Here is a 13,028-nt window from a genome sequence, read left to right as displayed (position 1 = left end):
AAGTTATTTTCTCGAAATCCCTAGATGGGTATAGACGTAGCAGTGTGCGATTGCAGATATAAACTGTTACCAGTTACAAACCAAATATAGACGACGAATGGTTTTGTAAACCAATAGATATATATATATACATATAGAGATATATATAAATGACCACAAACTAAGTTAAATGGAGCGAAACGTTTTGGACACTACGACTAGTGCGTGAGTTGTGATTTGGACGCTCGAAATTATTAATATTTTAATATCTCGACGTGAGGTAGAGACTCATATAAGTTCTAATACACCAAAAAGTTTTTTTTCTTTCCTCTTTGTCCAATTTTTTTTAAAGTGAAATAAGTGTCGTATTTGCGTATGTCGCAAATCATAATTTGCTTTAGCATGCCTAAGATATGATACATGTAATTATTTTTTTTTCCATTTGTCAATATGATTGAATATATAAAAAATTACTAAAATATAACACTATGTACTCTATTAATATATAACCAAGAACTTGTGCTTTTAATATTTTCTTCATAATTATTTGTTTTGTCCTTTTTTTTCACTATGAATGTAATAAACTATTTGTACCTTTGTAGTTAGTTGGTTTCCTTTAAACATATATACACTGTCCTGAGTGAGTGAGCGTGTGAATGCATGATAGATTTAATATAAGTAATTTTAGTGATATCATTTGTCATATTAACATCTGTAATATATGTGTCATGTTTTAATATATGTGTTAAGGTAAATAACCTAGGTCATGAAGGACCGTCACTAATGGTTTAAATCGGCTCGAGGAGTGAAGCAAAAATAGCAGGATAAGCCTAAATACGACATCTTTCTTCCAGGAAGTTGAGACTTTTATTGATGCGATACATAAATTTATATTGAGTTGATAAGTGTGATTTTTTTTTTCCTCGGCTAATTCATATGTGTGGTCGATCCTAGAGGACAGAGTTCAGATGCTGGATAGTTATCAATCACCGGTTGGAATAACTTTACAAAGAATTAAATTTCACTTTTCTCATTTCCAGGTCTAGGTCTGGGCAACCCCATGATCGTGGTGCCTGCAGCTAGGTCTGGGTGGTATGAGGGAACATGTGTCTATTCCGAAGCATTCCAAAATTGATTAGTTGTTAATAACATTTAGAATGATTCATCTTTCAACGACTTTCCCGACCTTTTACTATATTTCCGGAATTATCCAGTAATCTGTTTCTCATTAAAATACCCTATTTCTTTTCTTTCTTCTTTACCTACCTCCTTCTTCTACCCTTCTACTTTCTTCTCTTTTTTTCCTATTTCTAAATGAAAGAAAACGGAGTCATGATTGAGAGTAGTCGCTATTGGCACGGTCAATAAGTTGTTTCGATAAGTTTTCTTCGGGAGTCCGATATGGAATAATTAACAATAACAAAAGGTTTATTGGAAGTTACTCTATTGGAAAATAATCTGGATTTCAATCAGTAAGTGATCTTTCGTAATCGTCCTCGTTAAAGAAAATTAATTTCAGCGACTCCTCTCCAACTCTACATTAGCTCTTTTATCTTCGTTAAATTTTTACGTCTTCTTTCAATTTTGGCTAACCGTGACAGGATCTGTTGCCCTAGAAACGACGGTTTCTATGGCAACGGACAAAAGTTTTCTTTCAAAGACCTGATTGTCTTATTGAAATCTGAGCCAAAAGAGATAATTCATTATTTGTTTTCGGAAGTTAATAAGATAACAATGCTTTGTTTACTGTTTCTATGACTTCAGTGACACCAGAAAGATTATTTTCGATTCTATGAAGAATGAAATCTTATCTTCGGAATACATGACCCAACATAGATTAACTACTTGATGATTCTTCATTCCTACAAAGATCTTCTCGAAGAAGTTATGAAATAACCCTGTACCATTGCGAAGGAGCTCATATTAGTTGAGGTGATTTTAACTCCTTTCAGCAGCGAGGCTATATGAGACGGGACCTACTGATTAATCGTGAAATCCGAACCACATGAGCTCCCGCCGGGAATCGAACCCGGGTCTCTCACGCCAAAGGCGCATACGCTAACCACTTAGCCACAAAGAAGCTCGGAGCTCACATTAGTAAAGAAGAAAGCACATTATGGGAATTTCGGTGCAAACAACTAGTACGACGACTGTTAAATGAACATTTTTCATCTTGAATATTTTGTGATAATGATCAATCTTATTTGATAATGTCATTTTTTTAAAAATAAAAAATAGCATTCTCTTTTCTGTAACTCACTACAGCATACTAGTTAAATTTCACACAGTGTGCATTGAAGAGAGGAAGGGATTACAACTTACGATGGACTTTGCTTCCTACCCGATAAACAAAACCTTTCTTGTAAAACATCTCGGGCAAAGGTTGTCATCTTCCACTACCACTGTCTACAACAGCGTCATTTGATTAACCTGTTGCAAATAACCTGTGTGATTGACTGATAGCTACACAATATATTGACATAATGAAAGTCAATTTTAAAACTGAAGCTGCCGTCAGGCGAAAAAGCAAGCTGTCAGCAGGCTTGGCTTCTGTGCTTAGTTCTTCGTAAAATAACTGATACGGCTTTTTGTGTTTGATACAAATCATATTTGCCAAATTGTTGTTTCAAGCCCCTTTATTCCTTATAAAAACAATATATCCAGATTCACGGAAGCCCACAGGAATTTGTAATAGAAAGTTGAAAAATACCTTTATCATTCAGATCTTTCATTATTATTACTTTTATTATTATTATTATTATTATTATTATTATTATTATTATTATTATTATTATTATTATTATTATTATTATTATTATTACTCGACAATGAGGCCGCAAGTTTAATTGACTGTGTCGAACCTTTCCTCAAATAGTACGAAACGACTAATTTTCTAAAAGAAATATTAATTATTTATGTACTATAATGTGCTTAGCAACATTGGTATGTTGAAATGCATGACATAAAAGAAGAAAACAATGAAAATTCTCCACCAACCAATACGATTTATAATCTGTGCACCCTTTTTTCATGTGATACGGTGCATAAAGAAAGAAAGAGAGAAGAATTTGCAATTCAGCATTACTTCTTGTGCAGTTTTATCTTGTTTGTGGATAGCCATGTGTAGCTATAGAGATATAAGAACTTTTTTCACTAAAAGCAGTGAAAAGAGATCAAATAATAATAGTGAACTATAATGTCACGTTAAGACGAAAGTTCCTTTAGCAGTGAACAAGGAGATAGAAGGTGTCCCTTCTACTTCAGGATAAATAAACTTTAACAAGGACTTTAACAAGGTCAATCGGAAAGTAATGTGCAGTGTACTTTCGAAACTAATAGTTTTATTAATACAATTGATAACACGACCCTTTCTAGTGTAAGTACACAGGTAAAAAATTCTTCTGAATTAACTTTAAGTGATCTTGGTGACCTTACAACTGGACCAGAAAGAACAGTTTTATCTGTTCATCCTTCGACAGAATTTGGAAGTGTTCGCAGCAGTTTTAGTTCATCTTGGTATAATAAATGTGAATGGTTACGTATAGTGTTCAAAGAGATGCAGTGTTTTTCTTTGCATGTAGACAGTTTCCATCAGGAATAAGGGAAGACATATTTACAGAGAAAGGAATGAGAAACTGGAAGAAAATGTTTGAGAAGCTCAGTAAGCATGCCGTTAGTTTTGATCATTTATTTTCCATGAAAAGTGGATGGAATACAAACAGAATTTTGTATCTGTGGCAAGTCAGGTGTCTACATCACACAGAAAGCTTGTGGAGGAAAACAAGTCATATTTAATTAAAGTTATAGATATTGTACTGTATCTGGCTAAACAAGGACTAGCGTTTCGCGGACATAACCAATCAGAATCGTCAACGAACAAGGGAAATTTTCTTGAATTGTGTAAACTTCGCGAAGCACGATGAAAATTTTAGAAGAAAATTTACATGTTACCACAATTTAACGAGCAGCATGGTTCAAAATGAACTCCTTGAAGTACGCTAGGACGAAGTGATTCGACAAATAGTGAAAGAAGTAAATGACTCTGGATTTTTTGCTTTACTTGTCGATGAAGCAAAATCACACAAAACTAAGCAATTGTGTAATTGTGTGCGTTACGTGTACGAATCAGTAGTGAGAGAAAGATTGCTATGCATGGAAAATATATCAATGGGAAGATCAGCACCTGGTTTAGCTAAAGTTATAAAACATGTAATTGATAAATATGGAATCACCGCCGTAATAATTGGACAGTCTTATTACGATGGTGCTGCTGTAATGGCTGGTGTTAATCAAGGACTTCAGGCAATAATTCGCGAGACTCATCCATATGGAGTTTATGTGCATTGTATGGCACATAAACTTAATTTAGTACTAATTGCGGCTTGCAATTACATTTATCTTGCATATTTTTTCTTTAATACAATGCAGTCTCTGCACGAATTTTTCGCAGATGCAGAGAATCATTCTCGTTTTATTTCCACGCACAAAGAACTAAAGGTAAATCTACGTGAGATAAGCAAATTAAGTGATACAAGGTGGGCATGTAGAGCAACAGCAGTGGCGAATGTCAAAATCAACTCTATCAAATCTATCATTGAGGTGTTAGAGAATTTTTCGACGAATTTTCGACCTCCTAAATCGTGTCAAGAAAAAGGACTATCAAGTAACATTCAATCCCTAGACTTTGTTATGTGCCTCATAGTTTTTGATAAGTACTTAAGTCTGGTGAATGTTTTGAGCATGTCGCTACAAAGGGTTGATACTTGTATTGCATTGTGTTACCAATCAGTGAAAGCGTTGATAGATAGCCTTTCTTCTCAAAGAAATCATGAAGAATTTTTGAATATATGGAAAGAAGTGAAAACTTTCTCTGAAGTGAATGGCATGCATTTGCGAGAATTTGAGAATTCACACAGCAGTTCAGAGCGTAATCGGCGCGTAATCGGGAGCGTAATCGACTACTTGCGAGCAATTTAAACGATTATGTTGTGTTTGAGCCTATTGGACAGAAGAATATTTATGAAAGTGATACAAATGACCATCTTGTTGACAAATATATCTATCAGGTCTTCTATCCTGTAATGGACGTTTTTGTCAGTGAAATGAACAGAAGATTTTCTGGCGAGGCCATTGATTTGGCTATTTCAAGTGAAGATTTCTTGCGATTAAATTAAGAAAATGGTGACTTTTCCATAAACGACTTTTCCATGGCTGGTATTGATAAACGTATTCACCTAGCAGAAATGAGAAGCAGAACAAATTGGTGACTGAGCCACAGTCGAGAATTCCAAGTGGCGTGTATCCTAATTTGCACAAAATGATTCAAATAAGTATGACATTGCCATCGAACAGTGCGATGTGTGAAAGAGTACTTTCGACAATGCGGCGCATTAATAATTGGCTTCGTTTTAGTGTGAGTCGGACCGATTTTCACACCTTATGGTACTGTTCTCCGAAGCTCGTATCCTTAAGATACTAGACCGCAACTCTGTGATTGAAGTATACGGGAGGAAACAGGACACGCGCAGAAGATTTCTTCTAGAATAGATTATCTCAAACATTGATAAAATAAGCACCATCTTTCATACTAATAACTTCTTACAAAATTATAAACGTATTTTCAATGTTCTCTTTCTATTTTTTGTATGTAACATGATTGTGTTGCAAGCATTGGAATTTAGCTTCCTATTCTGGAATGTATTATTACTCTCACATCTTGTACAGTGGGCCACATAAATATCGCAACTCTATTATAGTCCAATAATTTATTTTATGTGTTTGAAATCAATATTTCGGTGGTTACTTGCCTGTCAGGCGTTAGTTTAAGGTTAGATTGCCTACGCAGCAACCTGTGGAATATTGATCTCAAATAAATTGCATAAGATAAAGTCTTAAGACAATAGTAGAGTTGCGATATTTATGTCCCACTGTACAAGCGGGTCTCTGATTCGATTCCAGGCCAAGTGAGTCTGTGGTAGACAACATTGCGTTCGTGGGTTTCTCCCGATTCCAATGAAATTATTCGACGAATTAAAATAATTTTTAATATTTTAAAGAAGGTGTTAGTGATGTAAACAAATAGAAAATTCCCGTTATTCTTAATGTTTTAGTTATTGTGCTTTACATGTATAAACACCTTATCTCTTGTCAATCCATGATAAACGCTTCTGATAGTAAAATCAAAAAGCAACAACCCACTATTGTGTTTGATAATAATTATGTATTGGTAATGCTTGTAGTTATTTTGATTGTTTGTGTTGCTTCCGCAATCTCCAGCTTAGCTGGATGATTAGCACACGTACCTTAGGTATAGATGGACTCTGTAATCGTAAAATAATCGTAGTGTGCTACCAAAGGCCAGGTCGCAAAGCAAGGATAAAGCTGGAATAGCCAATTGTTTTTGATCGGATAAAGCACTGGATTCGGGCATGTTTATAACCATTCTTCCTGACTCAGTGGCTAGCGCATAATGAACGTAGTTCTGGTTTAGATTCCCACTGGGAGAGCATTAAAATACCTCCGAAGAAAAAAAAAAAACTTTACGGGGTTTTTGATTCTACCTCAAATTGTAGATGCATGGCTCTACAGAATACTAGCTAGCCACACACACCCACACACATCTATCTATCTATCTATCTATCTATCTATCTATCTATCTATCTATCTATCTATCTATCTATCTATCTATCTATCTATCTATCTATCTATCTATATCTATCTATCTATCTATCTATCTATCTATATATATATATATATATATATATATATATATATATATATGGTTACCCTCAACTTTATCTTCCTACCTTCGCCTATGACTACACATGAAATAAACGAATACGTTTTTTATTTTCTGCGGAAATACGGTTTTAGGGTGCAAGAGCCCCCAGCAAAAATTTTGAAAGTTGACACTCGAAAGGCAGAAAACAAGTGAACCGAATTCAACGAAATTGTACACACATATTCTAGACATAAAATGAGGGAATACGTGTTTCGTATTTTCCTTGAGAAAACGGTTAGGTGGGGCACGGATCCCTACAAAACTCATCACGAAATATTGAAATTGCTAGTAACGGTATGTCAGATGCGTGTAAAGGACATGAAAAATTGCAACGAAACTTTGTGTATGAACAATACACAAATAAAAACGAATACGGGAACGAAATTGTACACACATATTCTAGACATAAAGTGAGGGAATACGTGTTTCGTATTTTCCTGGAGAAAACGGTTAGGTGGGGCACGGATCCCTACAAAACTCATCACGAAATATCAAAAGTGCTAGTAACAGTATCTCAGATGTGTATAAAGGACATGAAAAATTGCAACGAAACTTTTTGTATGAACAATACGCAAAAAATAAAGGAATACGGGTTTATTTTCTGCGGAACAACGGTTTTAGGGTGCAAAAGCAAATTTTGAAAGTTGAGGCCCGAAAGGCCAGAGAAAGTGAACAGAAGTGAATGTAATTGTGCACAGATATTGTAGACATAAAATGAGGGAATACGGGTTTCTTATTTTCCTGAAAAAAAAAAAAACGTTTAGGTGGGACACAGACTCCTCCAAAACTTTGATCATGAAATATCAAAAGTGCTAATAACAGTATGTCAGAAGTGCTTGAAGGACATGAAGAATTGGAACGACATATTTTGTAGGGGAATACACATAAAATAAACGGGTACTTTTTTATTTTCTGTGGAAAAACGGTTTTAGGGGGCAAAAGCCCCCAGCCAAAATTTTGAAATTTGAGACCCAAAAGACAAGAAGAAGTGCACCGAATTGAATGTAATTGTGCACAGATATTGTAGACGTAAAATGAGATAATAGGGTTTCGTATTTTCCTGGAAAAAAGCGGTTGAGTGAGGCACGGACTTTCTAAACCGTTGATTACGAAATATCGAAATCGCAAATAAGCATACGTTAGAAGTTCCTACAGAATATGGAGAATTGCAATGAAAGTTCGTATAGGGACAATTTGCAAAACAATAAATGAAACCTGTTTTAATTTTTGAGGAGAAACAGTGTTGGGGCCTAGGCCCCATCGGACAAAAAGTAAATATTACCATAATAGCACAGGAAGGAGTGGACCGAAGCAAATGAAATTGTGTGGAGATATATAAGCCCAATGTAGAATAAGGTCTTTCGTGTTTCTTAAGTGTCCCTGTCCGTTTTGCTTAAAACTTGGCACATCAACAGCAAACTGGAAATAAATCGACAGGTGTTTTTGTTTATGCGGAAAAACATTGTAAGAGTTAAAGGCTCCTCCTCAAATACTATAAAATACGCTATACTGCTTGTAGTTGATCTGCCAAATTTGAAGAAATCGGATGGAGACACGACACTTGTGAAACACGAAAGGCCATATTTTACATATCCAATATCTACATACAATTTCATTCGCTTCCGTCCACTCCTCCCGTCACTCAACGCCTCGGTCCACTCAACAGTTTATTTTTCTTTTCAGGAAAATACTAAACACGTATTCCCTTATCTTAGCTCTACAATATTTTGCACATTTCATTCACTTCGGTCCACTTCTTCTTTCCTTTCGGGGTCAAATTCCAAAATTTTGGACAGGGGCTTTTGCCCCCAAGAACCGTTTTCCCCCGAAAATAAAAAAAAAACGTATTAACGGAACACTTTCTCATCCAATCTTCCTCCAATCTGGCGTTCCTCAAAGCTCGTCACTGTCTCTCCTGCTATACCTATTTTATGTTGCCGACCTTGTTGTTCCATACAACATAAACATATTTCAGTTTGCTATCGACACCGCCTTTTTCACGATGGCCCACACTGTGCAATCCATCAATAAAAGCATGCAAACGGCAATTGACGCATTCGTTCACTGGTGTAATATATGGCGGTTAAGTATTAATTCTACGAAACCTCAGGCTATTATTTTCCTGCCACGTAGACGTCGTTCAGGAATATACAGGAATCCAGGTCGCTTTAACTTCCAAGTAGATCATACACCTGTCCTGGCGTCAAATACTCTCACTTATCTTGATGTCATATTTGACTCAAAACTTACTTAGATTCCACACCTCACTAAGATCATACGTCAAGTACAAAATCGGCTCAACCTCCTCAAGCGATTAGTCAGTACAACCTGGAGGCTAAAAGCATTAACAGTCCTTAATGCATATAAGGTCTTTATGCACAGTACACTAACATATGGACACACTGCCTGGACATCCGCACCGCCAAAATTCTATCAGAAATTAGCTATACTAGAGCGTCATGCTCTACGCCTAGCACATCGCATCCGACACGATTACTTTACGAGCTGATTGATTTTCCACCTTTATTGCATCATCTCGAACGGCTTCGTATTCAGTACGTTGGCAAGCGAATTGAACAGCAGCATCCCATGTTACTTGATATCCTACGATACAATCGGGATCATAACGTACCCTCAACTTACGTCGATACTCCCCTACAGCACTTCATGACTCTTTATGATTTGCAAGTAGATGATACTGTAGTGGATCCCGAATCCTTCACATCTACGAACCACGTGAGCTTTTATCATTCATCTACCCATCATATGCACCGTAACTACCTATTAATATTTGCTTCCTCTATCTTCATCAGTTCCTGAATCGCCCCAGGAACAGAAGATAACTTGTATTAGTTAGAACTAACAAATCCCTGTGATGTGGCGTTCAGACCACTGCATTTCATCTTCATCTACATCTCTGCCCACTGCAACCTGCACTATATTCATTCCAGATTTGCATTCGCTATAACACAACACGCCATGCTAATAAATGTATTTTTCTACAATATTACTGTTGCACATTTGGCCTCCCATTATATTATGCTTGTACCTCATTATATGTTATTTCTCACCCTTCAATCACCCCTCTATATGTATATGTACTTAATGAATGAATAAATATTAAATATATGTACACCTCTTAGACCAACCACATTAAAGTTCAATCCAACTCTTATATTTGAAGCACTTACCCCAAAAAAGGGCAAAACCCTTAACCGGGATGACAGACAAAAACATTTTTGGTGTTAAATTCAGTGTTGGGTAAGTTACTTGTAAAATTGTAACTCGTTACAAGTTACTTTACTTTCCCTTAAAATGTAACGCGTTACTAACGCGTTACTTCTCCCAAAAAGTAACTGTTACCCTACTTCGAAAGTAACGCGTTACTAACGCGTTATTTTTAGGTCCGAAACTTTGAATAAATAAAAAAGAACATTGTTATTACTTCCATTTTCCGTACTATTACTACTACTACTACCACTATTATTATTATTATTATTATTATTATTATTATTATTATTATTATTATTATTATTATTATTATTATTATTATTATTATTATTGCACATTCTGATTTTCCCCAATCACCGTAAATGTTTAGAACTGTAGGTTGATAATAGTAGCGCTGCTATATCCTTTCATGCGAACAAGTTTATTGGAAATTTGATATACTTCCTTGACTTTATAAACGCAATATTGCACGTTCTGAATCGCTTTATGTAGATACAAGCACAAATTCTTATTTGACAGCTGTATGAGCATTTTCATATAATGGAACATTGACTAAAATGCGACACTGCATTAGAAAAAATGGCTGCTTGCTATTCTGCTAAACTAATTATTTAATAATAACAATATTGTTATGTAAAACTAAAAATACAGAATATAGAGAAGCATTACACTATAACTAATAAAATGAGCACACATGAACTGGGGGTGAATCAAAGCTTGCCAGTAACTCAAAAATCGATACATGTTTTTTAAAGCTAGTTGTTCTAAACTTTATAATCAACGGAACTCTTAAGATACGCAAACTGACCTGAAAAAAGTCCAATATCACATACCATCAACAAAATGTTTTATAGTAAGAAAGTAGGCCTGCGCATCAGAACATAGTTTATTCATATTAACCCGGAACCCCTTACTATATATCGTTAATTATGGCACCCTAGCTGTTGATAAATATTTCCCTCCGGGTAATTTAGGCACTTTACTTTTAAATTCTGTCTCCGATCGTCCTCACCCTTAAGAAAAAAATATTCTTTCAAATGTTCGAACGGTAAAATATTTTCGTACTCCATCTTTATAAAAAGAACACCAATCAAAGTAAACTAGACTACCATTGCGCTCACAGTTCACACACTGAATGTATTGATTTAGAGCTGTCAAAATCTATGATAAAATCTTTCAGGTGCTTGCAATCAGTACATGCGATTTCCCGGAGGCTGTACTCATCTTCTAAAAACAGCAAATGGCATTAAGATCTTTGACATACTTCATTCTCCTTTGCCCAATTCTGAGAAATTCACTTACAGAAAAGAAACATTTGTTTCCGAAAAAGATATACATAGGCCTATATTGTAGTTACTCATCCGAAATGTAACGCAGAAAAGGTAACGGAAACTAGATACATTACCTGAAAATTTGTAATGCGTTACCGTTACAGTTACTTTGGAAAAAATGTAACGCGTTACTACGAAATGTTACTTAAAAAGTAACGCGTTACAAGTAACGCGTTACTTGCGTTACGTTACTTCTCAAGACTGGTTAAATTAACACACAAATACCACGTTGAAGTGGTAGTTATTTTGTATTTTAACAATGCATTGGTACAGAGGTTTCAACTAATCGTCAGTGCAATAGCCAGTGGAATCATAAATGTTCTACATGTAGATTCCAGGACCGAACCATACCAGGATACCAGCAGTAATCTGTACCTCTACAGGCCAAAGGCACTCACGAAATTCAAAACGATAGCCTGACAAGAAACCTACACATCGTGGCTCACGTGGTAAAAATCGTAACAGACTGTTGGTATGGTATACATCAAGTTTCATTTACTTGCCCCAACATATCCTTATGCATTGAACCCAGTGTTATTAGTCTAGTTCCCTCCATTTTATTCCTTTACCCCTTTTCCCTCCCCCTTGGTCAGTTCGGAGCCAGGCTCCGCCCCATAATGTACAAAATTCTAAACTAGAAAACGAGTAAACTCGAGGGCCCTACATCTTTCAGACCCTTCGGCACCGGCATCTACACCCTCAGACCGTTTAGTACCGGCACCCGCACCTATCTGATATTGAACTAGAACTAACAAAAGCTGTTACTTTAAGGGTATTGATAGGTAACTACTCGTTTACACTCCTATTTAGAGTATCCCCGATAACACCCATTCCTGTGCTTCTCTCGAGTTAGTTTTTACTAGATTATAAATCTCAAACAGTTTATAACAAACAAATTCTCAAACTTCACAGGTTTGGCATTTGTTCCTTCAACTCCTGTAGTAGTACGCAAACTGTTATTCCTTCTCCAACGCCTGTTAACAATGTTAAATTAGCATTGTGACGCTGGATCCCAAAATATTGAGAGAATTGAAAAGATCATTTTGAATTAATATGCATTTTAAAGGACGTTTTTCTCTCTTGCCTTGCTGCAAGCTAGTAACAGAGAAAGGAAATACGTAAAACTTTCTGAAGGTGACTGATGTTGCTATTGCTGCGCAATTTTGTAGGAAGTTTACTTGTCGAAGATTACTCATAATCTTCATACAGGATACATTAATCATAATTTTGACAACGTGACGCCGCATTAATAAGCGAAAATTGGTTAAATAGTTAAGAATCTATGGATAAATCTAGAAATCATGCTATTGAATTCTTCCGGCTGTGACAGTACACGTGTGTATATGTGTGTCACGCCACGTATCTTGGGTGCGGCAGTCTCTAAGAGCCAATCAGAATGCAAAAGAGCAATAAGTTTCCATATTTGTGGAGATGATAGAACGGATGTACTGACGGATATAAGGTTTGGGTGCGTCCCTCGAGAATAACAAAAGAACCTCAATGTCTCAAACGGTTGTTCAGAAGTTCAGAAGTTCCGAGGTCCAGAGGTTCAAGAAATTCGAGACGTCGGTTGTGAGCAGACAGAATCATCGTCACAGCTTGTAAGAGTTACAAGAATACTACCATAAGTTATGTATAAGCCCTTGTTACATCATAAAATTCAAGTTTAGAGATGTCATGCGGTACTTCAAAATGATTTGTCTACC

At 35.9% G+C, this 13,028-nt stretch overlaps 1 protein-coding gene across 1 annotated transcript; it reads left to right on the top strand.

Annotated features, from left to right (window-relative positions):
• The first annotated feature begins 4,146 nt into the window (after positions 1 to 4,146).
• LOC145689429 (zinc finger MYM-type protein 1-like) lies at positions 4,147 to 4,956 on the top strand. The gene has a single exon (XM_081763587.1). The coding sequence runs from the start codon at positions 4,147 to 4,149 to the stop codon at positions 4,954 to 4,956; it is 810 nt and encodes a 269-aa protein (XP_081619713.1).
• Positions 4,957 to 13,028: the final 8,072 nt, after the last annotated feature.

Source organism: Thermobia domestica, chromosome 7 (genome assembly GCF_964235325.1).
Source record: "Thermobia domestica chromosome 7, izTheDome1.hap1.1, whole genome shotgun sequence".
NCBI lineage: Eukaryota > Metazoa > Arthropoda > Insecta > Zygentoma > Lepismatidae > Thermobia > Thermobia domestica.
The sequence above is the reverse complement of the archived record's forward strand: the minus strand, read 5'-3'. Positions and strand labels throughout refer to the sequence as shown.

Coding starts and splice junctions, on each gene's coding strand:
- LOC145689429 (XM_081763587.1), top strand. CDS start 4,147: ATGGGAAGATCAGCACCTGGTTTAGCTAAAGTTATAAAACATGTAATT.